At 48.4% G+C, this 25,218-nt stretch overlaps 1 protein-coding gene across 6 annotated transcripts in view; it reads right to left on the bottom strand.

Annotated features, from left to right (window-relative positions):
- Nucleotides 1-25,218, bottom strand: part of pacsin3 (protein kinase C and casein kinase substrate in neurons 3) — a 49,859-nt gene that overhangs the window by 8,979 nt on the left and 15,662 nt on the right. For 4 of the 6 annotated variants that reach the window (XM_012954037.3, XM_031899715.1, XM_031899716.1 and 1 more), the window contains 4 exon segments: nucleotides 13,008-13,083; nucleotides 5,987-6,084; nucleotides 4,561-4,717; nucleotides 2,364-2,599 (listed from right to left, as the gene is read on the bottom strand). In XM_012954037.3, the coding sequence (XP_012809491.2) occupies nucleotides 2,364-2,599; nucleotides 4,561-4,717; nucleotides 5,987-6,037 (444 nt within the window). In that variant the 5' untranslated portion in view covers nucleotides 6,038-6,084; nucleotides 13,008-13,083. 6 annotated transcript variants of the gene reach the window in all.

The raw sequence follows: 25,218 nt of genomic DNA, 5'->3' as shown, positions 1-25,218 counted from the left end.
GGGGGGGCTAGTAATCCTATTATTGGCCATTATTTATATAGTGCAGAGATACAGTATAGGCGGGGGGGCTAGTAATCCTATTATTGGCCTTTATTTATATAGTGCAGAGATACAGTATAGGCGGGGGGCTAGTAATCCTATTATTGGCCTTTATTTATATAGTGCAGAGATACAGTATAGCCGGGGGGGGGGCTAGTAATCCTATTATTGGCCATTATTTATATAGTGCAGAGATACAGTATAGGCGGGGGGGCTAGTAATCCTATTATTGGCCTTTATTTATATAGTGCAGAGATACAGTATAGCCGGGGGGGCTAGTAATCCTATTATTGGCCTTTATTTATATAGTGCAGAGATACAGTATAGCCGGGGGGGGCTAGTAACCCTATTATTGGCCTTTATATAGTGCAGAGATACAGTATAGCCGGGGGGGGGCTAGTAACCCTATTATTGGCCTTTATTTATATAGTGCAGAGACACAGTATAGGCGGGGGGGGCTAGTAATCCTATTATTGGCCTTTATTTATATAGTGCAGAGATACAGTATAGCCGGGGGGGGCTAGTAACCCTATTATTGGCCTTTATTTATATAGTGCAGAGATACAGTATAGGCGGGGGGGCTAGTAACCCTATTATTGGCCTTTATTTATATAGTGCAGAGATACAGTATAGCCGGGGGGACTAGTAACCCTATTATTAGCCTTTATTTATATAGTGCAGAGATACAGTATAGCCGGGGGGGCTAGTAACCCTATTATTAGCCTTTATTTATATAGTGCAGAGATACAGTATAGCCGGGGGGGGCTAGTAATCCTATTATTGGCCATTATTTATATAGTGCAGAGATACAGTATAGCCGGGGGGGCTAGTAATCCTATTATTGGCCATTATTTATATAGTGCAGAGATACAGTATAGCCGGGGGGGCTAGTAATCCTATTATTGGCCATTATTTATATAGTGCAGAGATACAGTATAGCCGGGGGGGGCTAGTAATCCTATTATTGGCCATTATTTATATAGTGCAGAGATACAGTATAGCCGGGGGGGGTAGTAATCCTATTATTGGCCTTTATTTATATAGTGCAGAGATACAGTATAGCCGGGGGGGGCTAGTAATCCTATTATTGGCCATTATTTATATAGTGCAGAGATACAGTATAGCCGGGGGGGGCTAGTAATCCTATTATTGGCCTTTATTTATATAGTGCAGAGATACAGTATAGCCGGGGGGGGGCTAGTAACCCTATTATTGGCCTTTATTTATATAGTGCAGAGACACAGTATAGGCGGGGGGGGGCTAGTAATCCTATTATTGGCCTTTATTTATATAGTGCAGAGATACAGTATAGCCGGGGGGGCTAGTAACCCTATTATTGGCCTTTATTTATATAGTGCAGAGATACAGTATAGCCGGGGGGGCTAGTAACCCTATTATTGGCCTTTATTTATATAGTGCAGAGATACAGTATAGCCGGGGGGGGCTAGTAACCCTATTATTGGCCTTTATTTATATAGTGCAGAGATACAGTATAGCCGGGGGGGGCTAGTAACCCTATTATTAGCCTTTATTTATATAGTGCAGAGATACAGTATAGCCGGGGGGGGCTAGTAACCCTATTATTGGCCTTTATTTATATAGTGCAGAGATACAGTATAGCCGGGGGGGGGCTAGTAACCCTATTATTAGCCTTTATTTATATAGTGCAGAGATACAGTATAGCTGGGGGGGCTAGTAACCCTATTATTGGCCTTTATTTATATAGTGCAGAGATACAGTATAGCCGGGGGGGGCTAGTAATCCTATTATTGGCCTTTATTTATATAGTGCAGAGATACAGTATAGGCGGGGGGGGGCTAGTAATCCTATTATTGGCCATTATTTATATAGTGCAGAGATACAGTATAGCCGGGGGGGCTAGTAACCGTATTATTAGCCTTTATTTATATAGTGCAGAGGTACAGTATAGCCGGGGGGGCTAGTAACCCTATTATTGGCCTTTATTTATATAGTGCAGAGATACAGTATAGCCGGGGGGGCTAGTAATCCTATTATTGGCCTTTATTTATATAGTGCAGAGATACAGTATAGCCGGGGGGGGCTAGTAATCCTATTATTGGCCTTTATTTATATAGTGCAGAGATACAGTATAGCCGGGGGGGCTAGTAATCCTATTATTGGCCTTTATTTATATAGTGCAGAGATACAGTATAGCCGGGGGGGGCTAGTAATCCTATTATTGGCCTTTATTTATATAGTGCAGAGATACAGTATAGCCGGGGGGGGCTAGTAATCCTATTATTGGTACTTATAGCCATTTCCCCTGGGCACGTGCCCTCCCACTAGCCACACTGGCCACTTACATCCTTGAGCTTTTTCACCCATGGTTTCTGGGCTTTGCTGAAACTCTCCTCCGCTTCCTTCGACTCCCGGAAACCTCCAATCATCTGCTTGTGAAAGGCCTCCTTCTGCCAATCGCGCACCTTCCCACTGTCCTCGTCCCACAGCTGGTTCCGCAGCTCCGTATGGATCTCGCTCAGCTTCTCTGCGGCTGTGAGGAACGCCTGCCAGGACTTCTCCAGGGTGCCATACTGAGGTCCTACAGGGGGAGAAAGCTGCCATATTGCACTACATGTCTAATGCCAATATTTCAAATCCTATCTGATCCCCCCCATTGTAAGCAGCAGTCCTGCCCTGCTTTATGGCTGAGATTCTAGCTATCTGTATAACAGAGCATTCTGTCACAGTGGCACAGATCCTATCTGATCCCCCCCATTGTAAGCAGCAGTCCTGCCCTGCTTTATGGCTGAGATTCTAGCTATCTGTATAACAGAGCATTCTGTCACAGTGGCACAGATCCTATCTGATCCCCCCATTGTAAGCAGCAGTCCTGCCCTGCTTTATGGCTGAGATTCTAGCTATCTGTATAACAGAGCATTCTGTCACAGTGGCACAGATCCTATCTGATCCCCCCCCCATTGTAAGCAGCAGTCCTGCCCTGCTTTATGGCTGAGATTCTAGCTATCTGTATAACAGAGCATTCTGTCACAGTGGCACAGATCCTATCTGATCCCCCCATTGTAAGCAGCAGTCCTGCCCTGCTTTATGGCTGAGATTCTAGCTATCTGTATAACAGAGCATATCTTATCCTAATCATTGTGACATCTCTGGTGCCAGGCTGAGTGCAGGACAGGAGTCTCTCAAATCCTCTCTACAAAGTAAATCCAGTGCTTTTATGATGTATCTGACAAAAAAATGTCAGATATGCAGAAAAACTTGTTTTACATTATTTATCACATTCCCCCTTGAGGCTTTAAATGTTACATGAAATATGTAAATATACATGTTTATCAATTCACAAAATTCTAAATAGAAACCGACACAAAAATGTATCTTCTCTCTAAGAAAAAGTAATACACAAACACAGCTTCATTTTGATGGGTGGGAGCTGCCATGTAATACAAAGTTATATAGTCACAGAGGCTGAAAAAGGACACTCAGATGTAGCAAATAATTCCCTCTGCCATTTAAACTTATATTCTTGAACCAACAAATGTATTTGTAGCTGTAATATTGGTGTGTAGGCGCCATCTCAGTGCCTTGTGCCTGAGTCTGAGCTTTCAGCCAGCGCTACACATTAGAACTGCTTTCAGCTAACCTATTGTTTCTCCTACTCCCATGTAACTGGAGGAGTCCCAAGCCGGACTTGGATTTCTTACTATTGAGTGCTATTCTGATACCTACTGGGAGCTGCTATCTTGCTCCCTTCCCATTGTTCTGCTGATTGGCTGCTGGGGGGGAGGGGGGGGGGGGGATATCACTCCAACTTGCAGCGCAGCAGTAAAGTGTGCCTGAGTCTGAGCTTTCAGCCAGCGCTACACATTAGAACTGCTTTCAGCTAACCTCTTGTTTCTCCTACTCCCATGTAACTGGAGGAGTCCCAAGCCGGACTTGGATTTCTTACTATTGAGTGCTATTCTGATAACTACTGGGAGCTGCTATCTTGCTCCCTTCCCATTGTTCTGCTGATCAGCTGCTGGGGGTGAGGGGGGGGGGGTATCACTCCAACTTGCAGCGCAGCAGTAAAGTGTGCCTGAGTCTGAGCTTTCAGAAGGAGCCAGCGCTACACATTAGAACTGCTTTTAGCTAACCTATTGTTTCTCCTACTCCCATGTAACTGGAGGAGTCCCAAGCCGGACTTGGATTTCTTACTATTGAGTGCTATTCTGATACCTACTGGGAGCTGCTATCTTGCTCCCTTCCCATTGTTCTGCTGATCGGCTGCTGGGGGTGAGGGGGGGGATATCACTCCAACTTACAGTGCAGCAGTAAAGTGTGACTGAAGTTTATCAGAGCACAGGTCATGTGGCTGTGGCACCCTGGGAAATAAAGAATATGGCTAGCCCCATGTGACATTTCAAAACGAAATATTATGTGTTTTGTAAAAAAACATGTTTTGCCCTGACAGAATTCTTTTAAGAAAACTTACCAGAGACAGAGCCAACAAAACCACAGCATTTAAAAAAATACCTAAATGTATGAAATCTGAAGGTCTCTCACCCTTTTCCAGAGAAGTCCTCCATTTGTTGCTCCAGTCGGACAGTTGCTGTGCGTAGCTCTTTTCGATCTTGGCTCTCTCGCGGAAGCAGCTGACTAGGTCGTTGCACAGCCGGTTCCCGTCTTCGATCCGTTTGACGGTTTGTCTGTAATTACCGGCCTGAACACCACAATATACATTTATGTACATGATTCCCTGTATACTTACAACTCCCATAAATAAAATGATAATATCCCTTAGAATACATGAGTGATACTCAGAGTTCCCTGTATAACTCAGCCTGTAGCCTTGTGCCTTTATATGGGCACAGAACCCCTCAGTGACTGCTAATATCCTTATCATTTACAGTAGGGGGTACATTATCCCTTATAATACATGAGTGATACTCAGAGTTCCCTGTATAACTCAGCCTGTAGCCTTGTGCCTTTATATGGGCACAGAACCCCTCAGTGACTGCTAATATCCTTATCATTTACAGTAGGGGGTACATTATCCCTTATAATACATGAGTGATACTCAGAGTTCCCTGTATAACTCAGCCTGCAGCCTTGTGCCTTTATATGGGCACAGAACCCCTCAGTGACTGCTAATATCCTTATCATTTACAGTAGGGGGTACATTATCCCTTATAATACATGAGTGATACTCAGAGTTCCCTGTATAACTCAGCCTGTAGCCTTGTGCCTTTATATGGGCACAGAACCCCTCAGTGACTGCTAATATCCTTATCATTTACAGTAGGGGGTACATTATCCCTTATAATACATGAGTGATACTCAGAGTTCCCTGTATAACTCAGCCTGTAGCCTTGTGCCTTTATATGGGCACAGAACCCCTCAGTGACTGCTAATATCCTTATCATTTACAGTAGGGGGTACATTATCCCTTATAATACATGAGTGATACTCAGAGTTCCCTGTATAACTCAGCCTGCAGCCTTGTGCCTTTATATGGGCACAGAACCCCTCAGTGACTGCTAATATCCTTATCATTTACAGTAGGGGGTACATTATCCCTTATAATACATGAGTGATACTCAGAGTTCCCTGTATAACTCAGCCTGCAGCCTTGTGCCTTTATATGGGGGGCACAGAACCCCTCAGTGACTGCTAATATCCTTATCATTTACAGTAGGGGGTACATTATCCCTTATAATACATGAGTGATACTGAGAGTTCCCTGTATAACTCAGCCTGCAGCCTTGTGCCTTTATATGGGCACAGAACCCCTCAGTGACTGCTAATATCCTTATTATTTACAGTAGGGGGTACATTATCCCTTATAATACATGAGTGATACTCAGAGTTCCCTGTATAACTCAGCCTGCAGCCTTGTGCCTTTATATGGGCACAGAACCCCTCAGTGACTGCTAATATCCTTATCATTTACAGTAGGGGGTACATTATCCCTGCCTGCTGAGCCTCTCACCTCCCAGAAGCTGCCCGATGCCACTCCGCCTCCGCTGCTGTCCTCAGCCATACCTGCGGATTTCTTGCAGCACAGAATGGTTGCAGATTAGCCGGGCACTGTAAGGAGAGGGCGGATATATTATAAATACATACTGGCACTGATGCAGATTTTGGTGGTGGTGTTACATGCATGACTTGACTGGCCATTACCCATAATGCAAAGATTATTTCCCAGCATTCTACAGGCACAGAGAATTGCACTGGACTGGGATTTAATATAGGCCCTGGCATTCCCAGTACCCAGAGGCACAAACAGCCCCCCAGCCCAATAAATAGTGACTGTCTGTGGCACCTTACAGCCCCCCTGGCATTCCCAGTACCCAGAGACACAAACAGCCCCCCCAGCCCAATAAATAGTGAGTGTCTGTGGCACCTTACAGCCCCCCTGGCATTCCCAGTACCCAGAGGCACAAACAGCCCCCCCAGCCCAATAAATAGTGACTGTCTGTGGCACCTTACAGCCCCCCTGGCATTCCCAGTACCCAGAGGCACAAACAGCCCCCCAGCCCAATAAATAGTGACTGTCTGTGGCACCTTACAGCCCCCCTGGCATTCCCAGTACCCAGAGGCACAAACAGCCCCCCCCCCAGCCCAATAAATAGTGAGTGTCTGTGGCACCTTACAGCCCCCCTAGCATTCCCAGTACCCAGAGGCACAAACAGCCCCCCCAGCCCAATAAATAGTGAGTGTCTGTGGCACCTTACAGCCCCCCTGACATTCCCAGTACCCAGAGGCACAAACAGACCCCCCCAGCCCAATAAATAGTGACTGTCTGTGGCACTTACAGCAGCCCCTCTGGCATTCCCAGTACCCAGAGGCACAAACAGCCCCCCCAGCCCAATAAATTGTGACTGTCTGTGGCACCTTACAGCCCCCTGGCATTCCCAGTACCCAGAGGCACAAAACAGCCCCCCCCCAGCCCAATAAATAGTGAGTGACTGTGGCACCTTACAGCCCCCCTGGCATTCCCAGTACCCAGAGGCACAAACAGCCCCCCCCAGCCCAATAAATAGTGAGTGTCTGTGGCACCTTACAGCCCCCCTGGCATTCCCAATACCCAGAGGCACAAACAGCCCCCCCCCCCAGCCCAATAAATAGTGAGTGTCTGTGGCACCTTACAGCCCCCCTGGCATTCCCAATACCCAGAGGCACAAACAGCCCCCCCCAGCCCAATAAATAGTGAGTGTCTGTGGCACCTTACAGCCCCCCTAGCATTCCCCAGTACCCAGAGGCACAAACAGCCCCCCAGCCCAATAAATAGTGAGTGTCTGTGGCACCTTACAGCCCCCCTGACATTCCCAGTACCCAGAGGCACAAACAGACCCCCCCAGCCCAATAAATAGTGACTGTCTGTGGCACCTTACAGCAGCCCCTCTGGCATTCCCAGTACCCAGAGGCACAAACAGCCCCCCCAGCCCAATAAATAGTGACTGTCTGTGGCACCTTACAGCCCCCCTGGCATTCCCAGTACCCAGAGGCACAAACAGCCCCCCCCAGCCCAATAAAATAGTGACTGTCTGTGGCACCTTACAGCCCCCCTGGCATTCCCAGTACCCAGAGGCACAAACAGCCCCCCCCCAGCCCAATAAATAGTGAGTGACTGTGGCACCTTACAGCCCCCCCCTGACATTTGCCAGACCCACAGATTGCCAGTCCGGGCCGGAACAGAACAGTAGGTACCATTACATAGACAAATGCACAATCCCACTGCCTGTTGCTTTCTATGAGGCCGGCCGGCCCTTTCCAGGAAGTACCAAGTATAAATATTTACTGTTCCTTGAGTGAGAGGTTCTGCCCCGTAGCATTCCGGCAGCACTGACCCGGCGCTTATCCCCATAATGGTTTCACCTTGAGAAGCCCGGTGACTGGGGCAAATAAACATACAGTCAGTGCAGGTAAAGGGAAAACGCTGACTTTATTTTGGCTTTTACAATGGTCTAGAAATTTCTGGATTCTGCAGAGCGTAATCTGCATTTATTTTTGCGCGTGGGAGCTGCCATACTGCTGGCTCAGCTAAAGTAAAATTATCATTCGAATTATGTCCCAGAAACAATGGGAAATAATAAATTATCGAGGGCCTGTACCTGGCCCGACCCCAGCCATCCTTTATATACCCCATGCCCTCACCCCCACCCCCTCTCTCTCACATGATGGATGTTAAAGTGTGATTTAGGGGTTGCTAGAACGTAGGGTTTGTAGGAAAGTGGGCAGGGCCTGGATAGATTGTGGGCAGGGCTTTAGTATAATAGGCGTGACCAGGGCGGATGTGGCCATGTACCTGTGGGTCTTTTTTCTTATGGGGGGGACCCCATTGTAATTGTTAGCTGCTACTACTTATTAGTGTGAGGCCCCATGGATCCTGAGTGCAGTCTTGCTCAGGGGGCGTGGCTGAGTATAAATGGGCGTGGCACAGGCAGATTGAGTCAATGGTCAAAAATGTCTCGGGTATGAATTAAAGGGGACGTAAAGCCAAAAATCCAATTGTCATTTTTAACAACTTCCCAATGTCCATTAATCCCTCATTTTCACTGGTTCCATGTAGAACTACAACCCTCTCGTGGTTAGAAAATAGCGAGGTGACGGCCAAAAGACCCCCTCCTTCCCCTCGCGCCTTGAGATTAAATGCTCAGACAATCCAAGAACGGAAACTGCTCTCAGTCCCAAAATAAACATTGAACCCAGGCCTAAAATATCAGCACCTGCTGCCAGCCCTGAGAGACCCGTAAGTACCAGCCCCCCGGAGCAGCCCGTAACCCCCCCCCCCCCCCGGGTAAGGGCAGCGCCGCCATTAGGGGATTAAACACGTTACACAGTGTAACGAAAGGATTTAAATGACATTACAGTTAAAGTGGCAGTACCCCATTATTACACCCTGCTCCTCTGCACACCCCACTTCCTACCCAGGGGGGCGCTGGTACCCGCACCACTATAGTCCTGAACTGGGGACCCCAAAACGAGTTAAGGATTGGGTGGAACGGGGATATATCAGGGCAGAACTGGGCGTGGCCAAGACAGATAGGGGGTCTGACCTAAATTGTGCTTATTCTTTTTTTTTTTTTTTAAGTGTTTAATAAGAAATAATCTCCACGGCCAGGGGGCAACCCTAGCAGTGCCACATGTGGTGTTGGGCTCCATGGCAGCCAATAGGAAGCAGGAACATGTGAACCAAAGGCCGACCTGGTCATGGCTAGCAATCTGCCAGGGAAAGCATGTGACTGGGCCAAAGATGGCGGCCACCAGCCTTACCAGGGAACTCTGCATTTGAACAGTACCTACAGGGCCGCCATTAAGCCTGACATTGAGTAAGCAATGTAAGTGTAGGGGTAATGTTAAGATGAGAGTATGCCTTATGTTCCAGAGTGCACACAGGCTACACAAGCCCCTAGTGTATATAGGCACCCCACAGCACACAAATATCCCACTGGTTCCTAAAGAAACGCAATAACCCACTGGTTCCTACAGGCCCACAAACAACCCACTGGTTCCTACAGGCCCACAAACAACCCACTGGTTCCTACAGGCACGCACATAACCCACTGGTTCCTACAGGCACACACATAACCCACTGGTTCCTACAGGCCCACAAACAACCCACTGGTTCCTACAGGCACGCACATAACCCACTGGTTCCTACAGGCACACAAACAACCCACTGGTTCCTACAGGCACACACATAACCCACTGGTTCCTACAGGCACGCACATAACCCACTGGTTCCTACAGGCACGCACATAACCCACTGGTTCCTACAGGCCCACACATAACCCACTGGTTCCTACAGGCACACACATAACCCACTGGTTCCTACAGGCACACACATAACCCACTGGTTCCTACAGGCACACACATAACCCACTGGTTCCTACAGGCACACACATAACCCACTGGTTCCTACAGGCACACACATAACCCACTGGTTCCTACAGGCACGCACATAACCCACTGGTTCCTACAGGCACACACATAACCCACTGGTTCCTACAGGCACACACATAACCCACTGGTTCCTACAGGCACACAAATAACCCACTGGTTCCTACAGGCACGCACATAACCCACTGGTTCCTACAGGCACGCACATAACCCACTGGTTCCTACAGGCACACAAACAACCCACTGGTTCCTACAGGCACACAAATAACCCACTGGTTCCTACAGGCACACACATAACCCACTGGTTCCTACAGGCACACACATAACCCACTGGTTCCTACAGGCACACAAACAACCCACTGGTTCCTACAGGCACACACATAACCCACTGGTTCCTACAGGCACACAAATAACCCACTGGTTCCTACAGGCACACAAACAACCCACTGGTTCCTACAGGCACGCACATAACCCACTGGTTCCTACAGGCACACACATAACCCACTGGTTCCTACAGGCACACAAATAACCCACTGGTTCCTACAGGCACGCACATAACCCACTGGTTCCTACAGGCACACAAACAACCCACTGGTTCCTACAGGCACACAAATAACCCACTGGTTCCTACAGGCACACACATAACCCACTGGTTCCTACAGGCACACAAACAACCCACTGGTTCCTACAGGCACACACATAACCCACTGGTTCCTACAGGCACACAAACAACCCACTGGTTCCTACAGGCACGCACATAACCCACTGGTTCCTACAGGCACACACATAACCCACTGGTTCCTACAGGCACACAAATAACCCACTGGTTCCTACAGGCACGCACATAACCAGATCTTTGCTTTAATCTCACTTGCGATTTGATCAAAACAAATTAGTGACAGGTTCCTATGGGTAACTGCAGTCCTGCAATTTGGCATCTGTGTTAATATATCCCCCTATGTTCTAGATCAAACACGCACACCCACTGAAGTAGAGAGATCCCACAAGTGACACAGGGCCCCGATTTCAGAGAGGCAATATGGAACCATGACTTCCATAACTCTATCCCGGTGCAGATACCGCACAAAGTACCACTGTTCCAGAGCATACAAAATTAGCCACATGACCTTACTGTTCCAGAATAGGTAGAACCCTACTATTCCAGAACAAATACAACACCCCTAGAACCCTACTGTTCCAGATCACATGCAGAAGCCTTAGAACCCTACTGTTCCAGTGCACATAAAGCACCCCTAGAGCCCTTCTTGTTCTAGAGCACATACAGCACCCATAAAGCCCTACTGTTCCAGAGCACATACACATCCCTAGATCCCTACTGTTGCAGGGTACATACTAATTCTTACTAACACTTCCAGAAGGTACACACAGCTCCAGTACAGATACTGCTCCAATGATACTTGGGCTCCATGTGCAAAACCCATCTCTCAGTAACTCGGCCGCGGGGGCGGTGGGGCCTGGCCAGTAGAGATTCTTGCATCATATCTGTATTTATAGCTATGAGGTCACAGAGAGCACATATGGGTGCACATTGGGGGATGAGCAGGGGGCACACATGGCTTTGGCATTATGGGGGTGCAGAGGCCCAACTTCATTAATGACAAGGATACACATAGGAGGAACCTTATTGCAACAGAACCTTGGCCCCAATACAGCACTGATACAGTCACTCCCAAACCTGACCCTGACTGGCCTTGGGGCTGGGGCCCTACTTCACTGCACTGGGCCTGGGGCCCTCCTTCACTGCATTGGGGCCGCTAAAGAAGCGGCACAACTAACATACAGTATCCATAAAGCTCCATGCTATAGTGTGTAAGAACCTTATTGTGCTCCCAAGTGCACATACACAGCTCCCTACTCCCAAGTGCACATACACAGCTCCCTACTCCCGAGTGCACATACACAGCTCCCTACTCCCGAGTGCACATACACAGCTCCCTACTCCCGAGTGCACATACACAGCTCCCTACTCCCGAGTGCACATACACAGCTCCCTACTCCCAAGTGCACATACACAGCTCCCTACTCCCGAGTGCACACACACAGCTCCCTACTCCCGAGTGCACATACACAGCTCCCTACTCCCAAGTGCACATACACAGCTCCCTACTCCCGAGTGCACACACACAGCTCCCTACTCCCGAGTGCACACACACAGCTCCCTACTCCCAAGCACACATACACAGCTCCCTACTCCCAAGTGCACATACACAGCTCCCTACTCCCGAGTGCACATACACAGCTCCCTACTCCCAAGTGCACATACACAGCTCCCTACTCCCAAGCTACCCCCATGCCCTACTAAGGGCTGGCACACACACACACAGCTCTGTGCATCCAGAGGCAGAACCAAGGCACCTTATACACAGCGTCCTGCTCTCGAGCCTGAAGATCACATTTTAGTTTTCTATTGCCAAGTACAAGTGCGTGTGTGTGTGTGTGCAGTTCCCTTCCCAAGTGCAAACACACACACACAGTGAGCAAGGGGCAAACACACACACACAGTGAGCAAGGGGCAAACACACACACACAGTGAGCAAGGGGCAAACACACACACACAGTGAGCAAGGGGCAAACACACACACACAGTGAGCAAGGGGCAAACACACACACACACAGTGAGCAAGGGGCAAACACACACACACACAGTGAGCAAGGGGCAAACACACACAGAGTGAAGCAAGGGGCAAACACATACACAGTGAGCAAGGGGCAAACAAACACACACACAGTGAGCAAGGGGCAAACACACACACACAGTGAGCAAGGGGCAAACACACACACAGTGAGCAAGGGGCAAACACACACAGAGTGAAGCAAGGGGCAAACACATACACAGTGAGCAAGGGGCAAACAAACACACACACAGTGAGCAAGGGGCAAACAAACACACACACAGTGAGTGAAGACACACACACTCTGCACCCAGCACCCTTCAGCGTGCACCATACTCACCAAGAGAGCACCCAGTACCCTTCAGTGTGCACCATACTCACCAAGAGAGCACCCAGCACCCTTCAGCATGCACCACGCTCAACAAGAGAGCACCCAGCACCCTACAGCCAGCGCCTGAGTTCCAAATCACATACCTCTTAGTCAGAAGAGATCTCTGGGATCGCGAGGGTGGGAGGGTGCGGGCTTGCACAGACCTGTGCTCTTCCCAATCTGCAGAGACACGGGGAGGGCGAGTAGTGAGAAGCAGCTGCAGGACGCACACTCACATGATGGCCTACTAAATATGGAGACCCCAATTTAGCCCTGTCCAACCGACTCCCCCCCCAGCAGTGACGCCACGGACACCCACCAGCATAATGACACATGAACTAGAAGCTGTCAGGGAACGGAGCTCAGAGGGGGGGTCTGGTTCTTAGTCAGTTATACATATTTAGTTCAACTACCCCCCCCTATCAAATTGGGCATTCATTGAAGGATATGGCAGTGAGAAAGCAGGCACTGCCCACTGAATGCCATAGGGATTATTTGGACTTGGTCGTGCCATGGCTCTTGTTGTTATTAAACTACATCTCCCACCATCCCAAGCAGTTTATACACTATATATTGTACATTATTTACTCACTATCCCACGCGTACAGGCCCTTCCCCTGATCTCGGAAGGAAGGAGACATTAGATTACTGGTTAATATAATAACCCCTATCCCGCCCATACGGCACCACTCCCCTGCACGGCTGCACTTACTGCAATGCCTTTATTAGAGTGCAAACCCTGTGGGCGATGCCATTAGAGAAACCCAATTACACGGTTACTACAACACGGCGCATTCGAAGGGATGGCACGGCATTACGTAACCCAAAAGAACCTGTTGCGAGGACTGCACCCAGCCTAGCCCTGATATTAGATCTGATGGGTGTGAATGCGGATTAAAAAAAAATAAATAAAAAAAGATTTTTTTGTGCCCTTTAAAAAAGTTAGAGAGTTCTTTCCGGAAGTTTATTGGAGCAAAGCGAATGTTACATAACTGTTGGTGACGGCACAATGCGGCACTGAGTTGGCTGGCAGAGAGAGCAGATACAGGGGCTGGGCACATTGGAGTTACGCGCTCCTCGCGCTTTGGTGCCATAATTAGGGCAATAATGCAAGAGCCGCGCCCGGCAGCAAATGAATGGCGCTTTGGGGTTGGCCTGGCATCACAGGGCCAATTTAATATCACTAAATTATTATTTTAGAGAGTTAAACCCACATACATTCTGGGCTTTTTCACATTCTCATTATAACGACTCTTAAATATAAGGGGTCATTTACTAAATGCAGGGTACGATGCACCAAGCGCTGGGTGGCACCACGTGGGCATCGTCTATCCCGTTCCTTAACTTTTTAATACGGTGCAAGGTGCACAGCGCAGCAATGTCCTGGCACAAATTGGTAAATGGGCACCAAGGGGTACAATTTTGCTCTTTGGCGATATTTGGGTTAAATTTGTGCCCAGCTGGTACCCCTAAATGCTTGCACTCACTGTGTGCCCAGCTGGTACCCCAGAGCTTGCAGCCATTGTGTGCCCAGCTGGTACTCCTAAATGCTTGCACTCGTGTGCCCAACTGGTACCCCAGTGCTTGCAGCCATTGTGTGCCCAGCTGGTACCCCTAAATGCTTGTACTCATCGTGTGCCCAACTGGTACCCCAGTGCTTGCAGTCATGGTGTGCCCAGCTGGTACCCCAGTGATTGCAGCCAGTGTGCCCAGCTGGTACCCCTAAATGCTTGCACTCATCGTGTGCCCAGCTGGTACCCCAGTGATTGCAGCCATTGTGTGCCCAGCTGATACCACAGTGCTTGCAGCCATTGTGTGCCCAGCTGGTACCCCAGTGCTTGCAGCCATTGTGTGCCCAGCTGGTACCCCAGTGCTTGCAGCCATTGTGTGCCCAGCTGATACCACAGTGCTTGCAGCCATTGTGTGCCCAGCTGGTACCCCAGTGCTTGCAGCCATTGTGTGCCCAGCTGGTACCCCAGTGATTGCAGCCATTGTGTGCCCAGCTGGTACCCCAGTGCTTGCAGCTATTGTGTGCCCAGCTGGTACCCCAGTGCTTGCAGCTATTGTGTGCCCAGCTGGTACCCCAGTGCTTGCAGCCATTGTGTGCCCAGCTGGTACCCCAGTGCTTGCAGCCATTGTGTGCCCAGTTGGTACCCCAGTGCTTGCAGCCATTGCGTGCCCAGTTGGTACCCCAGTGCTTGCAGTCATTGTGTGCCCCGCTGGTACCCCAGTGCTTGCAGTCATGGTGTGCCCAGCTGGTACCCCAGTTCTTGCAGTCATTGTGTGCCCAGCTGGTATCCCAGAATGCCCCTAGGCAGCTTTCTTGCACGCTCCTTAACATGGGTCCCATCTGACCTGTTTAATCACTCACCGGCCACTTATTCCGAGTGCTGTCAGAGCCATATATAGACCTCTAAGGCCATTCGGCTCTGCACAATGACTGTATAGCGTATTTTCCATCCTCTCAGTATATTCACTCCTACAGAACAACTGCTTTTGCCATACGGCCAACGGGTAAATGAGCTCTGCCCCACTCCCCAGCAGCAGTGCCACCTTTGCATCCCTCCCATCTAATTACACTGGCATCAACCAAAGTACCCAGGAACAATTAGTATCACAGGAAGAGCCACACATATCGGCAATTATTCCTTTAATGACGACATGGGCAGGAGTTCACTTTAAAATAACTACCTTTACCCTAGGCCTCTCGCATACCTGCGCATTAACCCAGGGCCTTCACCAAAATCTCAGGCATTTATTAGATTTTTTTCCCACTGATTTACAGCTACTAGAGCTCCAGCAGATATAACTCAACAGGACGTGAAACGGGGTTGCACCATGCAAATTCCTACTGAAACCGGCCTTGCTGGTTCCCAGTGTGTTTATGGGACCTGCACAACAGGGTCGGCTATGCTTGAAATGCCCAACGTATGTGGCTATATAAACTATGACTACACACATATATATATATAATATATTTAAGGGTAGGCATAGTTTATTGGCCCATAGTTGGGCTGCAGTACATGTTCAAGAGTAAAACTGTCCATAAACAATATGGTACAAGGCTTGGCACAGGTATGGCTCCCAACCAATATCTATGATACGGAGTATCATAACTTACTCAGCCAATGGACAGGCCTATATAGATCAGTCCAGGTTCAAGGCCTTTAGCTGCCCTTGGGCAAGAAAGGGAATCCCTGTGCCCCCAGTTTAGGAGAGAATATGCACTGATTATCCTACTCTCTCTGAAGGGACATAGAAGCAGTCCATGGGGGGCAGTGGCATTTCGATCACGCTGAAGCCATAGCTCAGTGGTCCCCGACCACTCACATGTTGCTCACAAACCCCTCTGATGTTGCTCCTAATGGCCTCAATGTAGGTGCCATTTTTACATTTCTGGCTTGGAGTTTTGAAAGCCCAGAGATGCAGAACTTCCTGCAGGCTAGCAGTCTACATGGCGCTACCAAATAGCCAATCACAGCCCATATTTGACGAATCCCTGTTGTAGCCGTTAACCTATTAATCATAATTACCCTTAATATTAAAGGAGACTTAACAATAAGGGTCTTCTAGAGCTAACCTTCTTCAGATCTGTTTTAGACCAGGTAAGGGAAACCAGTGTGTTTGGGCAAGAGGCTAACTCTTAAATATGAAAGTTGAGGTGGACATTCTGCCCCTATTTAAGGGAATATGGCAAAGAAAAGTTGGAGCAGCATGGTTGCTTCAAACTCTTTCTCAAGCTTTTCTTGCAGAAATATGGTTTCCAGCATTGCTCGTTTCAGTGGACAGAGACAGTTGGGTTAGGGCCCACCAAAGAACCAGACAACCTGGGTGCACTCTCACAACACCTACAGTGCCCATACACCTTAAGATCCGCTCACATGGCGGTGTTGCCAAGCAAGCGGATCTTCTCCCGATATCCCCCACCTACGGGTGGGCGATATCGGGAGAATCCAGGCTAAACAAGGGCGAAACGATTGAATTATTACGGCGGTTATAGGCAAAGTTGGTCCGGGGACCACATCAATAAGCCAATGCGGTCCCCGATCCGATTTTTTAACCTGCCCGATTTCAGGCCAGATATTGGTCGGGCAGGCCCGTCGGTAGTGCCCATACATGGGCCGATTAGCTGCCAAATCGGTCTAAGGGGCCAATATCGGCAGCTAGAATCGGCCCGTGTATGGGAACCTTTAGATAGAGACAGTGCCAGATACTATAGGTCTAATATATGCCTATGGAGAAAATAAGAAAGGGCCCTAGGCTTGGGGCTACTAGGAGAACATCTGGTAGGCCAGTTCATCCCTAGCCAGGGCTTCCACCGGTGGCAGAATTCCTTTGTGGAGTCTTGTCGAAACGGCTCCCTGGCAAATAAACAGGGTGTGACCAATGGGAGCCCTACGGGGCCTCACTACAAATATGTCCCATAAAAGCAACCGTACAAGAACGACAGGAGACAAACACAACAATTAACTATGGGAGCGTGACATTTTCTGCCGATCTTCCTTCAAGAGACACAAATATTTACAGAAGAAAATATCCAGGATTATTAATGTTTGTTTAAAGCTTAAGCAAACGGCACAGGCCGATCCACTGGCTGGGACCTTCTAAGGTTAAACAGTTGTTCCTAATGCGTTTGGGAGCTCGACACACGCCTGCCTTTAGCCATTCACATTCCTCCATCTCTTGTCTGGGGGAACTCCCGGCATCTTCGGGATTAATGTAATTGACGCAATAAGTGGTGCCGATCTGCATTACTTCAGTATTAGCGACTGACTTGGGAGTGGAGCTTCCATACTGCTTTGCTTATTTTGCCTTCAAAGCATTCACTCGCTGCGTAGTTGCCATATTGCTTGACTCATCGGAGGGACGCTCAGGGCTGCCCATCAGCTGTTCCAGGATGTTCCTGGCTCCCATCTATCTGCCTGTCTCATCCCACTGAAATGCAGCATGCCCTCGCCGCTCAGATAGGGTTACCCCGGGCCGCCCAGGGTGTGTCTCAGCAGAAAGCTAATAATAAGCGTATTTACCAAATGGGTCTATTTCCTATAGAAACAATGTGTTGCTTATGGGGAAAAAAATGTCCCTGCATGCAAAGCAGGCCTCTTTGGGCTGAAAGGGCTTATACAAATCCCCATCACAGTGATGAAGCCTCAATTGTTACTTCTCCTTTGTGCCGTGTAGGATAAGCCGGACAGTAGCGCGTTGTAGCGGGTAACGTCCTCCTTCCACATGCTTCTCGGCGTGGGAGGCTGAAATGTGAGTAGGTCACCCCCACCCCATTGGTTGTGCCTCAGCAGAACTAATGGACTGGAACATCTCATTTCTGCTCTGTAATTTGTATCATTACCATTAGTTATTGCAAAAACACCTACATAATATATAGCATTGGGCAGTTGGGGGGGGACGATAACAAGTGGGACTCGTATAGGGCAACCATGGACGTTGGTCAGGGTGCTGCACTTGTCTCTCTCCAACAATACTCCACTCCTTTCGGGACCTTCAATTGAATTCATTAATTGGTTAAATATTGTCTTCACTCCATAACAGTGTCGCTCAAGCATGGTGCCCCCCATTGTGGCTACACTGAGATTTCCAGGTGGATAAGCCAACAAGGGCCAGCAGAAGTGTTCAAGGCAAAGAAAATGCCAAAGAATTGGGGCCCTCCTTCCAAGGTCAGTGCTTCTTTAAAAACATTGGTGGCCCTAGTAGCGTTCTTGCAATGGTGGGTAGGGACAGGAGGATGTATATGGAAGGCAAGGCGGGATTTTCATGCTGATAAATAAGCCTAGTAGACATTACCCAAAGCTATTTGTTAGCCGAACTGTCCAATGTGCCAGTTAAACCTATAGGTCCTGGTCCAGTCTGTGCTCCGGATGAGGGATAGGACAGTATTTTTCATGCTCCGTGCAAAGAGAGGGAAAACTTCTAGTGTAGGTGGGCATGTTGAAGTTCTGTATTGGGTTGGGTATCTGGCAGCTTCAGATGGAAAGTCCTATGCAGGCAAGTACCCGGCCTAGGTACCCAGGTAGAGTGAAGACCCTACTCCAGTGGCTCGGGGCCAACATGTTGCTCCTCAACCCCTTGGATGTTGCTCTCAGTCCCCCCAAACCAGGGAGTTATTTTTGAATTCCTGACTTGGGGGCAAGTTTTGGTTGAATAAAAACAAGATTTCCTACCAAATAAAGCCCCTGTAAGCTGATAGGGTGCATAGAGGCCCCTAATAGCCAATCACAGCCCTTATTTGGCTCCTCCATGAACTTTTATGGTGCTTGTGTTGCTCTCCAAGTCTTTTTACATTTGACTGTGGCTCACGAGTAAGAAAGGTTGGGGACCCCTGCCCTACGCCATTCACCTCCCCGAATAAAAAGATAATTTTTTCCCCCTGAGCAGGTTGACTGGTGATACCACTTCTGGTTTTGCACGTTAAGAAACGGGACTGGGGTAGGTGCACAATGGGCCTAGGTTGGTTTGCCGGTCAGAGGGTGCAGTTGTGCCAGAACCATGCAGGAGCCTAGGCCATGCTAGGGCACATGTATATACGATGCAGGAGCCTAGGCCATGCTAGGGCACATGTATATACGATGCAGGAGCCTAGGCCATGCTAGGGCACATGTATATACCATGCAGGAGCCTAGGCCATGCTAGGGCACATGTATATACCATGCAGGAGCCTAGGCCATGCTAGGGCACATGTATATACGATGCAGGAGCCTAGGCCATGCTAGGGCACATGTATATACCATGCAGGAGCCTAGGCCATGCTAGGGAACATGTATATACCATGCAGGAGCCTAGGCCATGCTAGGGCATATGTATATACCATGCAGGAGCCTAGGCCATGCTAGGGCACATGTATATGGATAATAAGCAAACACAGAAGTTCAATCATTAGTTACATGTGCAGGATTGTGCAACACGTATGTGCATAGCGAGTGAGCCTGTAAAAAAACTGGATATTATTGAGTTGTCCAATATCTGTGTTTATGTTTAAGAAACAGGCATTTGCATTGCTAGGAACAAGCCAAACTGCCCCCCCCCCCCCTTACCTAAGAGAGCGGGGTTAATGTTTAAGCTTGCAGCTTCTGGGCAGGTCTGTAACCCACCTCTGCAAACTGGCCCGGGCCCCTGAAGTGGGACTAAAGGTTACAGCAGCTGTGCGGGGCTGTCAGACTCACTCCCACGCTGCCCACAGCATGTCCTGGATGGGCCACACACACACAAACAAGGTATCGGTGGCTGAAAACTCACTGAACCCATAGAACGTCCCATGTAAAGGTCCCCATACACCTTAAGATCCTACGGGTGGCGATATCGGGAGAATCCAGGCTAATTCCCTGGGGCCAAACAATCAAATTATTACGACGGGTATAGGCAATGTAGGTTCGGGGACTGCATCAACAAGCCGATGCGGTCCCTGATCCGGCTAGATTTTCTAACCTGCCCGATCGAGATATCGGTCGGGCAGGCCCGTCGGTAGTGCCCATACACGGGCCGATTAGCTGCCGAATCAGTCTAAGGGACCCATATTGGCAGTTAGAAATCGGCCTGTGTATGGGGACCTTAAGGCCTTGTTCAAGTTGGGAAAAAGAAAGTTTCGGCCCGTCCAGATTCGGCCACGCTGCCATCTTCTTTTATTTTCCCAGCAACCCCTTGGGCTGCCCTACACCGGACACAGGAGCAAGGGATAACTAAGAAAACACAAGATGATGGCAACGCTCTAATGGTAATTACCCCAGGCCCAGGTTCCCGGGCAGCCTATTAGAATCAGGGGAGGAGCCTATGGTTTATTCCTGACCCATAGCTGAAACTACACAGAAATGGGATGTTTTGGCCCAATTATATATATATATATATTCCATTTTATTATTATATACAGTAGGGGATACATTATCTCTTAAAGGGACGGTTCGCAATACTATATATATTTATAGCAATTTTTCAATTGGTCTTTTTTTATAGCACTTGCCTTCTTATTCTGACTCTTTGCAGCTTTTAAGTGGGGGTGACTGAGCCCAGAAGCCAAAATACTACTGCACTATGAGGCTACTATTGTATTGTCATTGTTACTTTTTATTGCTTATCTATCTATTCAGGCCTCTCCTGTTTATCTTCCAGTCTCTCATTCAAACCCCCGCCTGGTGGCTAAGGTAATTTGGACCCTAGCAACAGGACAGCTGACGAAATTCCAAACTGGAGAGCTGCTGAACAAAAAGCTAAGAAATGAAGACCAATTGCAAATTTTCCCAGAAAAATATCTCTACATCGTACTAAAATGAGACTTCTATGGCCTGTTTATCTCAGCCTGCAGTCTTTGTATATACCAAGGTTACCTAGTTACCCATAGCAACCAGAATCGGTTTACTAATAAAGTAGACCAGTAAATGCTACCAGCAGGGGTGGAAACAGGCCCTAATAGCCCTATGCCGCCATTACTCCCTGCCTATGGTTAGTGCATCAGCTTCTATGGCTCAGCCATGCCAGTCTATTCTGAATCCCTTTGCTCTGTAAATCTGCTAACTTATCCTTAACTCTCAGCATCGCAGCCAAAACTGAGAAAGGTGAGTCAGTGAGGGATTGGGTTACCCAGAGGCTTGCTATTAATACACCCGCTGCTCGAAACAGCTCACGCAACGCACGCACCCCTCCTTATCTGAAATGGATCGACCCATTCTCTGAGCATTCCTAACCCTGCCTTAAAGCTCACATGGGTATTTACGAAAAAAAAAATAAATTTCAGGCTGTAACACCCGGTGGAAGATTCCTACACAGACATTGGTTGCCGACTAGTTGCTCTTGGCATCCTATTGGCCCCTATACAGCCCCCCCCCACCCAAACTGAACCCCACTTAATATCCATGCCACAATACCCCAAAGACAACCAATGATTAATATAAAAGTAAAGAAATTAGACAGTAATAAAGGGTCCGGCCCCCCAGAAATCTCATTCACCCCTGATTGGAAATGTAATAAGAGTCTGCAACAGGTCTAGTAACCAACAGCAACCGATACACACATAGCATTTTACTGGTCACCTGTATGGAAGCAAATAGGTTGCTATGGGTTACTAGACCCGGTGCAAACTCCTTTATTACATTACCCCATGCACTTTCCTGCAGCCAATGAATAAGGGTAGAAGTTTCCGCCCATCACATTCCTACTGCTCCAAAAGAATCAGAGTTGCATTGTTTATTAATGGCGTCTAATATTAAGGAGCCAGCGGAAGCCTGGGAAGGGGGCGGGAGTACAGAAACGCCAATCACTGCTCAGTCAGTAACTAAATCACTATAATGTCAAAGACCTAAAGGCCACCAGGTGACTGCACAAGAACTTCATTTTCCCTTCCGTCAGCAGTATACAGGTTACAGGGCCCCCCACTATGTCACATACATTCATTTGTGGCTGTAGGATTCAATGCTGCAATGTTTATATAGGGAATAATGTACCCCCTGCTGTAAATGATAAGGATATTAGCAGTCACTGAGGGGTTCTGTGCCCATATAAAGGCACAAGGCTGCAGGCTGAGTTATACAGGGAGCTCTGAGCATCACTCATGTATTATAAGGGATAATGTACCCCCTACTGTAAATGATAAGGATATTAGCAGTCACTGAGAGGTTCTGTGCCCATATAAAGGCACAAGGCTACAGGCTGAGTTATACAGGGAACTCTGAGTATCACTCATGTATTATAAGGGATAATGTACCCCCTACTGTAAATGATAAGGATATTAGCAGTCACTGAGGGGTTCTGTGCCCATATAAAGGCACAAGGCTGCAGGCTGAGTTATACAGGGAACTCTGAGTATCACTCATGTATTATAAGGGATAATGTACCCCCTACTGTAAATGATAAGGATATTAGCAGTCACTGAGGGGTTCTGTGCCCATATAAAGGCACAAGGCTGCAGGCTGAGTTATACAGGGAACTCTGAGTATCACTCATGTATTATAAGGGATAATGTACCCCCTACTGTAAATGATAAGGATATTAGCAGTCACTGAGGGGTTCTGTGCCCATATAAAGGCACAAGGCTGCAGGCTGAGTTATACAGGGAACTCTGAGTATCACTCATGTATTATAAGGGATAATGTACCCCCTACTGTAAGTTCCATGACTATATAAATGCAGGTTTTTATACAGGTCATTGGACATTGGAGGTGACATAACATCCTTATATTTTACAGCTGTCCATATCTCTGGGTTCAGAGGGGGCACAGTTGGCCCCATCAGTCACCGAACCCGACGTATTCCCCAATAACAATGCTTCTCGGGGTGTGGCCCTAATAAAATTAACCCCCATTGTTGGGCAGCGTGTCCCTATATCATTCGCCCGCCGGCGCCGGATTTATTCCCCGTCTGTGACCCAGAGCCCAGCGACAGAGCCAATGTTACTCGCTTTCTGGGAATCCATGGGCATCGCGGGGACTCACATTCCTAGGGCAGGTCCCTTTACTCACACAGGTGCCAGGAAATTCCATTCGGCAGAACTCTATCCAGGTGAAAGAAGGCCAGGAATGTGGGCGGAGCATAAGGGTGGGGGCTCTGACTTAAAGTGAAAAAAATCCCTGTTTCTATGGTAAACTTTGCATCACACCCCCATATGTAATAAATAGTTTGCCAAGTAGCAGTAACCCATAGCAACCAATACAAGTTTGCTTTTAAACAGGTGACCAGTAAACTCTACCAGCTGATTGGTTTTACAATATAATGCACTGCTGCCCTGCACTGGTACAACTGGTGCATTTGCCTCAGAAAGACTACTATAGTTTATATAAGCAAAGCTGCTGTGTAGCCACGGGGGCAGCCATTCAAAGGAGAAAAGGCACAGGCACATAGCAGATAACAGATAAAACACCATTGTATTCTACAGAGCTAATCCCTTATCTGCTATGTAACCTGTGCCTTATCTCCAGCTTGAATGGCTGCCCCCATGGCTACACAGCAGCTTATTTATATAGACTATAGGAAAGTTCTGTAGCAAATACACCAGTTTTACCAGTGCAGGGCAACAGTACATTACATTTTCATTATTTTAAAACTTTCATATTTTGGTGTTACTGTTCCTTTAATGCACCTGGGCTAAAGGGGCCCATTTGACAGCTTATCTGCTGTGTAAGGGCACTACCGGCGGGCCTGAAATTGGGCAGATCTCGATTGGGCAGGCCTGATTTTTCCATTGGTTCGTTGATGCGGTCCCTGATCAGAAGACGCCCATGTCCGCCATTTTGATTCAACTGTTTGGCCCTAGGGCCAAATGATAGCATTAGCCTGATATCGGCCACCCTGTAGGTGGGCATATTGGTAGAAGATCCGAAACCTCGCCAAACAAGCGGACCTTACAGTGTATGGCCACCTTTACCATCTTAAAACACCCCATTTACATCATATACTCTCAGGGTTGGACTGGGGGTGCAGGGCCCCTACAGGTGCCCCCACTGGCTGCGTCCCATAACCCCACCCCCTGCAGGGTCCCCCACCTGACGTCCTCCCCTAAGTGCGCATAAGTTTAACACGTCAGGGGAGGAAAACTCGGGCAGGGGGAGCGCCGGCAAGGGTCAGGCCTGGGCCGCCGGGGCCCACCAGTATTTTTCCTGGTGTCCCGGTGGCCCAGTCCGACCCAGTATACTCTGTAATTATACGAACACACACACAGAAGAAAATGTCCCCTTAAGTTCCCAAGAACCAGATCGAGGACCAGTGCCGGGGTGTGTTGCTACGGGCTGTGTTGCTACGGGCTGCTTCTGATCCCAACAGTTGCTACACAGTGGCGTGCATAAGACAATGGCGCATATGACAGGTGTAACACAGTGATGGCGTGTCATAATGTGATTATCTGCGTGGTCTGCCAATTAAATTAAAATGTGCCCCTCCCTCGGTTTGTGGAAACATTTTCTTAATTGAAAACTGGTCCGTGGTGCAAAAAACGTTGGGGGCCCCCGTCTTAACTGATTCCAAGTGAAACCCTCTCACATCAGATCCTGGCAGCGGGATCTGGGTGCCATAGTTATAAGCACTCGGGCTCTGAAGGGGCCACTCAGCGCGCTGGAATCTAGAGAGCCACTTGGCCGCGGTTCAATAAGCCAATTATTTTTTGGGTGCCCTTTTGCACCACAAAGCATTCGGCTTTAATACAATAAGCACAATCTGGGGGTATTTTCTGAGTAGAGTGCTGCTGGGCTCATACATGGCTGGGGCTATTGTGCTGAACTGCAACTTCCACACAACTGGCTCTGTGTTCCCCTCAAATCAAACGCACTCCCAGGCTTTGATGTGTCCGGCATCCCCCCACCACCTCCGATTCCCAATGTAAATCAA

This window comes from Xenopus tropicalis, chromosome 4, assembly GCF_000004195.4.
Source record: "Xenopus tropicalis strain Nigerian chromosome 4, UCB_Xtro_10.0, whole genome shotgun sequence".
NCBI lineage: Eukaryota > Metazoa > Chordata > Amphibia > Anura > Pipidae > Xenopus > Xenopus tropicalis.
The sequence above is the reverse complement of the archived record's forward strand: the minus strand, read 5'-3'. Positions and strand labels throughout refer to the sequence as shown.